The following is a 12067-nucleotide window of genomic DNA, read 5'->3' as shown; positions in this document are numbered from 1 at the left end:
TCATGCTCATTACCACTACGGCTCAAAAAGACAGGAGCCATTTAGTGTTCAGCAGCTATTGAAAGTCTTCACACTGGTGTAGTAGAATATTTCCTACTTATACTAAGAGAAAGCATGTGCTCTTCTTCACATGTGTTCCTGGGATGACACTATAGCCTACATCATCATTTTAATAAGCCATTGTGTAATTTTTAAAAACTTACTATAACAAAGGCCTGGTCTACACTACCACAGTAAACTGATCTAAGCTACACTACTCCAGTTACATAAACAACATAACTGAAGTCAACATAGCTGGATTCACTTACTGCAGCATCTACACCATGCTGTGTTGATGAGAGACACTCTCCCACTGACCTACCTTATTCTTCTCAGGAACGCAAAGTATATAAACTGATGGGAGAACGCTCCCCCATCGATTTAGCACATTTTCACCAAACCCACTAAGTCAATGCTGCTGCTGCATCGATTTAGCTCCACAGTGAAGACAAGCCCAAAGTATTTTAAAAAGTTCTTAGTAATATGTTATTTTTGTTTCTGCTTTATCTGCATTGTCTCAATTGTTTCTACAATGGTTTTCTTTAACCTACCAAAGATCTTCTGAAAAGTGTGAAGACAGTGTGTGAGATCTCTCTCTAGAAACAGACTTTGGAGTATTTACCTGACATTCTCTTCAACATTTGTTCTCCTTGTCTTAATGTTATATTTTGCTTTCTTGAAACTGGGGAAAATTAAGTTTGTCAACTGTATGACATGCTGTGTTTCCTTCTGTAACCTGTAAGCCAAATACTTACTACAGCACTGAAGGTCACACTTAATGGTTTGCCCTGCACAACCAGATAGATTTGTTTTAAATGGTTACATTTTGGAAAGTGACTAAAAAGGGGTATTACTGGGTTTCATAATTATGTTCTCAATTACTTCCATAACGAATATGCTCAGTTTGCAAGTAAAACAATGATTTTGCTAAATTGCCAGACCAACAACCTAGGATTTGAAAGTCAAGAGGTGTTCTTTTGAGCTCACTCACCACCCCCACTTCAAATTGTTCTATCAATTACATCCATGTAAATCTGAAATAATCCCATTGATACAGGAATTACATTGATTTACACTAGGTGTAAATTAGAGCAAAATTTAGCTATTAACAACTATGCATGAGTCATATAGGCTTCAGAGTACTAAGAGAAGCAAAAAGTAGCTTAAGAGACAGATTTTGCCACCCTTATTTCTAAGCAGTACTTTATTCTGCCCATTACCCCACTAGAGTTCAGTGGGACCACTCACACATCAAGGTACAACTTAGTACTAGTAAAGAAAACATACTGACTAAATTGAGAAAGCACATGTGGTGCTACTTCTGCTCTCAGTCACACCAACATAAAATTGGAGTAAGTAAAATCACTGGACTTACTCCAAATTTACACTGGTGTAACTGAAAGAAGAATGGGACCAAGTATCTGTAGAAGGTAAAAGGTCTCACTTTAGAGTTCATCTACTGATCACTGCAGCCGGTAGAACTAGCTTTAGCATTTATTTTTTTCAGCAGTAATGCAAGGAACCTACAGGTCTGTATCCTCTAAGACACTGGCTTCAGCAATTAGCATAAGGCTTGAGGCCTATGAACTTAGGTGCAGATAAATGGCCTAACAAGTCAACCTTAAGTTTTGGGGAACCCAGAATAGAGTGTTTTTAAGGGTGAAGTTTGTCCATAACACCACCAGCCAACCACGGGAACTTGAGCTAACACCAGCTTTCGATATTTTAGGATGGGAACATCTGCGGATGTCTGACCACAAGAGCGTCACAGGCAATGAATTGAGGTATATGATAGTAAGTTGAGATCATTCATATACTAACCTATATGAGAAGGGCACCTCAAAATTAGTAGAGTGAGGAAATACAAATAAGAAAGAGGGGAAAAACCCCGAATGAATATGCACTAGAGATAGTGGCATCAGCGTAACATAAGAATTGTATCCCAGCCTATGTGATCGGGAAGGCAGAGATGTAGCCCTTGGGAGGTGCCAAGATGATGGCCACTGGTGATGAGGAAGATGGTGATGAGCAAGATAATGGCAAACATTTTGGGTTGTTCTGCAAGGGATAGTGCGAGTACATGGATGTTCAGATGTACAGTCTGTACTATCTTTATCTGCCTTGCTGGGTTAGAGTGCTTTATGAATACATTTAGCAAGGTCACAATTACAAATATTTCCTGAAGTATGAATGTTGTAACTGTGCACATTGAGGTTCCAAACTAAATAGTAACTTTAATACAAGGCCTGATCTTGGGACAAGAACCTGTCAAACCTCAGAGTGATAACTGGGAATTCTTCAGAAATCAATATAATTAATGTGATGTAGCCCAATCTAAGAATCATATGTTTAATTTAAAATTTAGAATTATTATTTCCTTAAAAAGCAATGAAATCACTGAAATGCAAGTCATCACAATCACTGTTCAGTAACTGTTATGACGGTGAGGCACTGAGGTCACTCACAGAATAAGCTTTTCGAAATCTCCATAGTCATAAGTATCCCACAGATTCCTTTTACCACAAAACTTTGCACATGCTAATCATCATTGAGCTATTAATATCTTCCCTTTGCTTTAGAATTCAAGACATAAAATAACTGGGCCCAATATACCAGTCCTTACTAAACGTTTATTCAGGCAAACTACTCCTGCATAAATAAGAAGTTTTACCTGATTAAAGACTTCAGGATTTGCCTCTTAAAAAAAGGAAATGGTTACACAGGAAGGGCACAGATGCCCCACTTTAAAGGACTAGATTGATTTTTTTCTCAGTGCCCCAAATATGGGCCAGTACATAGACTGCCCTGCTGCCCCAACACAGAAAGAGGCAATTTCCCACAGTCCTTCACTGGATATAGCTTATTCTACCACCCCTACTGGTTCAATTCTGCTAGCCAAGGCCCCACACATTCCCTACCCTTTCTGATCCCTGCTTGCTTGACAGGGGGAGGAAGTACCATATCCACAGCCCTGTGCTCTCCCATTCTTTATCCCCCATGCTGGGGCCCAAGGTCCAGGAAGCCTTGCTGTAACCATCTAGAGTGAGAGGTTGTGGCTTCCTCTTACTGCACAGTCAGGCACATTCTGGCCTCAAGTAACTTAACGGAAAAAAGGAAACTGCACAAAGTGTCCCTATTACTACTATTTACTCCCTCACAAAGCACAATCATTGTTCTTTAAAGCTCCCATTTATTCATTCTTACACATGAGGATGGAAGTATTACTTCTTTTCAGGCTTTCAGGTCATTCACCGTGCAACATTAAATAGAACTAGCACAGTATTTTGTTAAGCAACAACCACCTTTAAACTGTAAATCAAGAGTTCTAGATAAGTTCGCTAGACCTAGAGAATTATAGGCTATAGTAATATGAAATTAACTGTGTGTTATTCAGGGCACTCACCTTATCTCCAGTACCAAAGAAGAATTGATTTTCCAGCCTTCTACAGAACGATGAAAGATTGAAGCGCCATTCTTTTGAATTGTTTTATCAGAGCTATTGAGCATTGATCTACTCAAACTCAACTCAACATCTCTGAAATGCAATACGGAAAAGACATCATTAAGGTAAGGTTGGGGCTGCTGGGATGCTTTTTCTACACATCACAAAACACTAGTAGGGGTTTATTTATATCCATGAGGCAAAGCAGCAAGAATTTCTCCCCCATCTCCACTCATTTGACATGTTTAAGAAAATAAATTCCACCTAACAAAATGGTATTTTAGATACAAGGAAATGCTTAATCTGAAAAATATACAAACTCTTTAATTACATTAAGTTATTTAAAATCATATATCTTAAATACAGAGGAAGCTTTTATTGTGAATGTGGGCCCAAACTGACCAGATGTGGGCCAGAACCTGTACTCCTGATACATCACATAGTCCCATCAACTATTAAGCTATGCATTATGTTTTAGCTTTCAAACAACCCCACGTACCCACCCAATTTCTCAGTTATTATGCATGTGCTGGGCACATCAATTCTTTTGTCTCAATGATACTACAAGTCCCCCACATGTGGAGTTTCAAGCTACTGGAGCATATTCTTCCTTGATATGCTCATGGAATTTCTGTACAAGTTTGGAACAAGGGGGAGAATATGCCCACAGTGACTTAAGCTTGATTTTTAGGAACTTTTGCACACACACGTTTCACACAGCCATATAGTGTCAAAGAATAATCTATTATAGTTACATATTAAGCAGAGTCAGAGGTGGACATTTTTTAGGTGGAAAAACCTTGTGCACTAGAGGAAGTGGTGGCTGATGATCATGAACATGTACAGAGGTATTATAATTAAAAACCAGACAATAATAATTGTAATTATTGAATTGGTGTGTGGGAAGCTTGAGGGCCAAAGAATCGCACAAATCTAATAGGACACCTAAGAAGTTAGAAATAAAAATAGCAAGAACAACAATCAAATTTCTCTCTCTTGTAGGTAATCCTATTGACCCCAGCACAGAGATACGAGACAAAATTTGGAGCCCTGAGTTCAAACTTGAGGTTCTTTAATCCAGAGACGGGATCCCCAATGCGATGCCCATGGGTGCCATGGCGCCTGCCAGGGCCATCTAAATGTGCCCGCGTACTGGCTGGTGGACGAGCATCCACCAAAATTCGGCAGCATTTCAGCGGTGACGGCTCTGGATGATGCTGCTTGCTGCCGACAAGCAGCGTCATCCAGAGGCATTGCTGCTGAAATGCCGCCAAAATTCAGTGGCATTTTGGTGGCGACACCTCTGGATGATGCCACTTGGCAGCATTTCGGCGGATGCTCATCCGCTGCCATGGTCCTCTATGGCTCGTTGTCTGGTGCCCGCCAGACAAAAAACATTGGGGACCACTGAGCCAGAGTTTCTCAACCTATGGGTCATGACCCAAAATTGGGTCACCAGAATGTATCAAAAGGTTGTGTCAAGGCCTGGTGGGGGAAGATTTGGTCCTGGTGCATGGGATCGCAGCACCACTCTTGACTGGCCTAACCTCTCCTCCATCATGATGACAACGGGCCAACTCAGCCAAATTTGATTGGCACTGCGACCCCACATGCCACTTCACAATCCCACTCACAGAAATTACCCCTTTCCAAATGCCCCCAACCCCTCCAATCAGGAAGGCTGGGCCAAACATGAGTGGCACTGAAACTCCAGAGACCACAAAACCCAGAGCAGGAAGCAAAACACAGCCAGCCCCACAGGACAGGAGCAGCTGCTATGGTACACCTGGTGTACATATGTCATATTTATTACATTAATGTGTATATTATATATAGTGAGTAAGAAATAGTTAGTAAACCAGATTAATTGTTGTGCTAAATTTATTTGCTGGGTCATGACAGGCCATCAAGATTTACAAATGGTTCCCGAGTTCCAAATAGTTGAGAATCACTGCTTTAATCCTTACTGGATAATAATATTTTAGAGTTAGAGTGCCTTTCATCCAGTAACATTTCAAATGACTTTACCAACTACATATAGGAATCGCTTTGCCTATTAAGGAAACACAGTCACCTCTGAAATAATACATAAATAATAAAATTAATACTTGGCTCCAGTATAGACCTTTTCATCAACACATCTCAAAGCAAGTAAATGGAACACGCCAGCTGTTAGACAGTAAGCTCTTTGGGTCCAAGTCTGTCTTCGTGTTTACACTGCACCTAGAACAAATGTGATCCTGGCTGGAAAGGGCTCCTAAGCACTACAAAAAAATAATATTTGGCAGTATACAAACATTACAAAACAGATTAGTCTACAGTGATGAATCCAACAGAATTTAAACTGCATTAGAATTTTAGTTAGGCTAATGTAATTACCTAAACTAAGATCTGGGTAGCATTTCAAAAAATCATAGTCACTAAAAAGCCAATAAGTGGCCAAACACTGTTTCACAACTCATCAAAAAGACACTACTAGCAACCCTGTGCCCCACTGCTATCATGCTGAGGCACTGATGTAGTACTAATTCAGAGGTAAGATGTCATCTACTGAAAAGCCAACTCAGTAATTTTATAGGTCTGGCACCTTTGTGCAAATTATTCGATTTATTTTAACTTGAAGTGGATAGGAGGATGTTGTAAAAGTCCACCTGGAATAATCCCATTAGTGTCAATGAAAGTTATCTGCATATGTTCTATGGGAAAGATCTCAATCAGAATTCATTTAACCACTTCCTTGTGACTCCACAGGCAGTAAAGTTTCTTTACAATAGCAGGGAATATATTTACTGCATATATTTGTCCTACAACACGATACAGTACATGCGTCTAAAGGAAAATTAACAAAATAAATCAAGGAAAGTATACTGTATAACAATACATTGGAAAGGATTCTGGTTTATGCTGAGCTAAGAGAAATCCATTAAGCACTTTCACAGGGTGGCATACATGACAGAATTAGCAATTAAGTAACTTGTACCTAAAAAGTACTCCACCATTTGAAATGTGGTTGACTTGAGTCTTCAAGATGTACTCTACAGCTACAACAAACTACAAATATGATGCAATAAAACAACTTTAAAAAAAACATGTTTTCAGGAGCTGAAAGTCCCAATGTTCTGCATTAAAGCTCTACTCCAAATGCAGTAGAAATTTGCTTACTCATAAAAATGCTCTCCTTATCCCTTTTCTTTACCCCCTATATATCATAAATACACAAAAGAAAAAGCTACATTTACACAAAGCTAAACGTGTCACAAAACACCCTGAAATTTTTCTTTGCGTAAATCATCTGACAAGTATAACAAACAATTTGGGTCGCATTCTACCCTCCAGATTTGTGTGGAACTACAACTGATGTTAGTGGGAAATCTACCAGAAGACAAAGAGCAATTTAGGACTGAAAGCATCAACCTTGCTGCTGACTCTCTTGACTTTGGAGATATAAACTCTCTGGAGATATACAATATCCATTTATATCAATGGACCAAACAATCAATCTTGGGTAAAATATGGCCTAATATGATTCCGGAAAGAAATCTTTCATAACCCCTGTTTTCTGGACTTCCAACAAACCCCCAACCTCACCAAAATCATCAGAAGCAAGCTTCCCACAAACCAGGACACCAATTCAAAGCAGCACCAGATCCTGCCAGAACAACAGATGCAAAACCGGAACACAGATCTCCATTGCCATGATTATCAACATCCCAACAACACACTTTTCAGAGTTCCACAGGACCTACATATGCCTATCATAAGATGTTGGTATACCTCATGCAGGGAATCAAATGCCATAAGAACTATGTGGGTGAAAACAGTTCTTGATCCCCAAAAGAAACCTACACACCAACACATCATCTTCAAAAAGACAAACCTAGAAGCTTAAATTCATAACTTTGCTAGACACTAAAAATCATGGACTCTGAGACACCGGTTTTATGTATTATTACAACAGTTAGGGACTACTTTCTAACTGATTTTAAATACTTTCAGTTATATGTGCCCCCAAAACCACGTATATTAGGATACATGTTTATATTTATATAAAAACATATATATTTATTAGGAGACATGTTTATCTTTAATAAGCTAGTGAGAAAGAAGGCTAGCTAGTTTTAAATGTCTTCTTGGGAACACACCTAAACCTTTAACTTTATATATATACAAATACATACAAAGACATCAAAAGAAGTTTGAAGAGAAACGAACTCCAAGATATGGTCCAAAAGGAGTGGGGAGGAATTGTGGGCACCCCGATCCTGTGTAAATGGGAAAAGGAGTTGAGAGTGAAGTGAGTATCTATAATATCTACTTTTGTAAAGAAACTATACTAAACCTTAGATTTTAATATACCAAATTGCAGCAAGACAGAAAAGGTTATATAGCCCAGTCAGTTGTCCCTTTATAAAAGGGGATCCAAACAATACATTATTAATCATATGAAATACAAAGGGGCTCCCAGGCTTAACTCTGTGCTCGGGGGAAATAAGAATGAAAAAAAGCAGGGAAAGAAAGAAACAAGCTCATTGCAGCCTGGCAGGAGTGGAACAATCTGCCTGGCCCCCCAGCTCTGTAATTAGTGGAGTTAATGAAGGAGGAGGAGCCCTGCTATCTGAACTGTGCCTGCTCCTTTCGATGACCGGGGCAACCTGCCTGCGCTAACAAAGGCTCCGTTCTTTTGCCTCTTTTTGAGGCTTAAGCTCAGCTCAGCGGTTGAAAGAGACAGGCAGCGCTTTCCTGTCGACTTGCAGCGAAACACTCGCAATGCAAATTTTCCGACACGCTACGTACGAGGCAACCACAAAGCCTGCCCGGAGCTGCTGCTCTGCTGCTGCATCTGCTCCAGTCCGCCGGCAGCAACCTTTCTGCCAGCTGAGCACAGCTGCTTGTCATGGTCCCTGCAACCAGGCATAGGGGGAGCAGGGGAAGCGCTCCAGCGGTGCAATGTCCACCCCTCCTTCCAGCAGCACAGCTGCTTGTCAGGAACCCTGGTCGGGGTGAAGGGGGAAGCGATGCACTGGCTTCCTTCCAGCATAGCTACCTGTCAAGGAACTTGGAAACAGGATGCTAGAGATGAGGGTGGGGAAGGGTCGATGCACTCGCCTCCCTCCAGCATAGAAAGGAGCTTGGGGAAGCGATGCACTCGCCTCCTTCACACTAGCACAGCTGTGCCCGTCAGCGGCTGGATCAAACCTCTCCGAGGCACTGGCAGACTTGCAAGGAGGAACAGAAGGACGTACACCAGCCACCGGCTGGCCCTCCATCCTCCGGGGCGCGCACATGCACACATCCTGCTTCCCAGCCACGCCAGCCGCACATGGGTAACGGAACCATATTGTATGCATGAATAGAAATACACATACGGAGCCATGCCCTTTCTGGGTAATACCTCCACAGCCCCACCGCGTTCACACATGGCACCTTCGTAGAGGGCACGCGTACGGGGGCACTGGTTTGCCACGAGCCCTTTAGGGAGCTCTCTCTTTCCTGTTAATGATTCACTGGGGATCTCCTATTCTTCCTCTCCCCCTACTCCCAATGCACCCTCACAATAAGTAACACTGTTTTGCATTTATATTGCGCCTCCAAACCAATGAGCGCTGGGCGTGTGCAAACATTCATGAATAAAAACCCGCCGTGAATGCTTCCAAAAAAATCGATTTTACGCTTCTGGTGACATAAATAAAAACCAAGAATTAAATTCCGCTGCGTTATCGCATTTCTGCAGTCCTTGGCTATCTTTAAAAAGAAATCATGAAAGAATAAAAATTCGACAATCATCTCTGGTGGACGGAAACAAAGACTTGGCTAAGAAACCAGCTTCTTCACGTTAGTTTCAAGTTTAAAAAAAAATGGAGTGACCAAAGACAATAAATCAAGAGGAAGACAGCAAGCAGCTTTTGTCTTTTGTCTTAATCACAGATCGGGAGAAGAAGGAAACAGGCGGTGGGTTGTGAAATAAAAGGTTTGCAAAAAAGAAACATCTGAAGAGTGAAGGGGATTTTATAATCTATTCTCGGATCCCCGAGGAACAGGCTACCAGCAACAACAGCCATCACCAAAGTTACGACAATTTGCTATACAAACTTCAAAGCAACAAAGGCAGAAAGAAACAGCTCGTTACTCAAGCCAGGAAACGAACGGAACTTGATTTTATTATTATGGCCAGCGTAAGCACCAGAAAGGTGTCCCAAGTCCTCAGTAAAAAGCTTTTTTCCCCCCCCTCTAACCTTCTTAGAAAAATGTGTTATTGCCTAGATCACAAAAACAACAAATCTAACGTGCCACCCGTTTCAAATCTACACGACACTGATGAACCCTCTTCTATTTAAAAGTAACCGGCTTCCTTCAGCCTCTTTCTGCGCGCAAAAAACAACCATTTGTGGGGCGAGGGGTATTTAACAACCCTCAGATCACACTTTGATTTTAAATTTAAAGAGAAAAAGTAAAGACAAACTCTTTATTACGAGACTATTCTGCAGCGCTGGTTGCTTTTGTCATCTGAACATGAAAGCAATACCACACGCTTATAAACGCAAAGTTGAAATATGCTAGAACATAAAACCAAGGAAATGGGGTGGGGCGGAGGAGAGAAGGACAGTAAGAAAGACCCTGGATCATTTAAATTTCACATGCTACCTTTCCTTTGTCAAATCTTTACAAGTCAAGGCTTTGCATTTACCCCGTGAGTTGCGTTTCCTGGTGCTCCTCAGTTCTTGCTATTTCTTTTGTCTTATAAAAGATCAGGAGGATACTTATCGTGCAGATAGTCCACCTCTTTCTGATGGAACGCATGTCTTCTCCCAGAGCCCCCCCTTCTCTTTGTTTGGCAGGGGCGTGCAAAAAAAAAAACCAAACACACATAAAACACAAAGACTCTACGCAAATTTGCAAAAATAAAAAAAAAAGAGAGGGCAGAGATACTGCTGTTATGAGCAGAAATCAGAGGCAGCGGCTGCTGCTCCTCGGCTGGGGGAATAAGTCCTTCTCCTCTCCCCTGGCGCTGCCCGGAGCCTGTGTGCGCACCGACGCGCCGCGGTTCTCTCTGGCTCAGCTGCCACTCTCACGTTTCTTCCCAGTGTACGGAACAGGCATAGGCTGCAGCAACCAGCGCCAGGCTCCTCTACGTCGCTGGCCCCGCCCTTTCCCTGGCAAGGAAATGATGAGCACAGCCCAGCCAATAAGCGCCCAGGGGGCGGAGATGGCTGCCTCCCCAACTTTAAAAGCCTTTCCCGGCGCCCCGAGCTTCTTTAATGCTGCTTCTGGCGCTAGAGGTGGGGATGGGGCGGTAGCATCTCCCCGCGCTGAAAGGCGCGCCCCGTAGAAAACTTCTCAGGGATCCTCTTTCGTTTGAGACTGGAGGCATCAGCCCCAAGGGGACGGCTGCGTATTGTGCATGTACCGCTAGAGTCAGTGCGCTGCTCTCAAATTCCGTGTCATACTAGCGCTTGGCACTAACAACCCGGCATGAATTAAGTCATCCACTCTGCAGTAAGTTAGCAATTTCTTCGATGTGGGTAAAAATGTGTTTATTACGGCTGGAACAAGGTTGCAAAACAATTTCTTTTGTAATACTGCCCCCTCCCCAATACACCCAATGTCCCCAAGCAGGCACTGGATGGTATGACTTGAAGATTGTGGGGGGTAAGAAGAGGGAATTTTCAGTAAAATCTCTTCAACCACCCTGCAGCACTGGGACAGTAAGAAAATACATTTTATTTTAAAGAGATTCTTTTAAAGGGGATGGGAGGGATGATAGCACAAATTGCTCCCACGTTTGCACCTTGGCAGGCTGCAGTTGTTTTAGAGCAGGGGTAGGCAACCCATGACACCTGTGCCAAAGGTGGCATGTGAACTGATTTTCAGTGGCACTCACACTGCCTGGGGCCTGGCCACCAGTCCTGGGGGCTCTGCAATTTAGTTTAATTTTAAATGAAGCTTCTTAAACATTTTAAAAACCTTATTTACTTTACATACAACAATAGTTTAGTTATATATTATAGACTTATAGAAAGAGACCTTCTAAACATGTTAAAATGTATGACTGGCATGCGAAACCTTTAATTAGAGTGAATAAATGAAGACTTGGCACACCACTTCTGAAAGGTTGCTGACTCCTGGTTTAGAGGATAAAAACAACATTAACTGACTGTGCATATCCCCTGATCCTGCAAAGATTTATGCATATGTGTAGTCCCTTCAGTCAGTAGGACTACTGGCATGCATAAAGTTAAGTATATGCATAAGTCTCTGGACAGCAGTTGCTAAGATATTAGCAAGGTATAGTTAAATCCTAACTCTGCTCAATATTATTGTATATACTTGTTAGCTGGCTTGGCACTCAATAGGCTGTTACTATCAGACTACTGCAGGGACAATTGGTATTAAATGAATAGTGGCCCTTTAATACGAAACAAAACTCGGGAAGCAGAGGGAGACCAAACAAAAAGACATAGGTAGTAGAAAATTGTAAAGCTTGACAGTCAAAACCTGGCTCACTTGGGGCTGTATTTACTCTCCTATGGCCCTGCTATGCTCTCTTCCAATAGAGTTGACATGTCAACGCCATGTGGAATCCCTGGA

The 12067-nt window shown here is 41.9% G+C and overlaps 1 protein-coding gene across 1 annotated transcript in view; it reads right to left on the bottom strand.

The window, feature by feature from the left end:
* ST8SIA4 (ST8 alpha-N-acetyl-neuraminide alpha-2,8-sialyltransferase 4) overlaps positions 1-10616 on the bottom strand; it is an 86591-nt gene extending 75975 nt beyond the window's left edge. Inside the window, exons 1-2 of the mRNA XM_030565818.1 lie at positions 10167-10616; positions 3443-3574 (exon numbers count right to left, since the gene is read on the bottom strand). Of these exons, the coding sequence (XP_030421678.1) occupies positions 3443-3574; positions 10167-10348 (314 nt within the window). The 5' untranslated portion in view covers positions 10349-10616. The remainder of the gene's footprint in view (positions 1-3442; positions 3575-10166) is intronic.
* Positions 10617-12067: the final 1451 nt, after the last annotated feature.

Source organism: Gopherus evgoodei, chromosome 6, assembly GCF_007399415.2.
Source record: "Gopherus evgoodei ecotype Sinaloan lineage chromosome 6, rGopEvg1_v1.p, whole genome shotgun sequence".
Taxonomy (NCBI): domain Eukaryota; kingdom Metazoa; phylum Chordata; order Testudines; family Testudinidae; genus Gopherus; species Gopherus evgoodei.
This window is presented reverse-complemented; position numbering and strand designations above follow the sequence as displayed.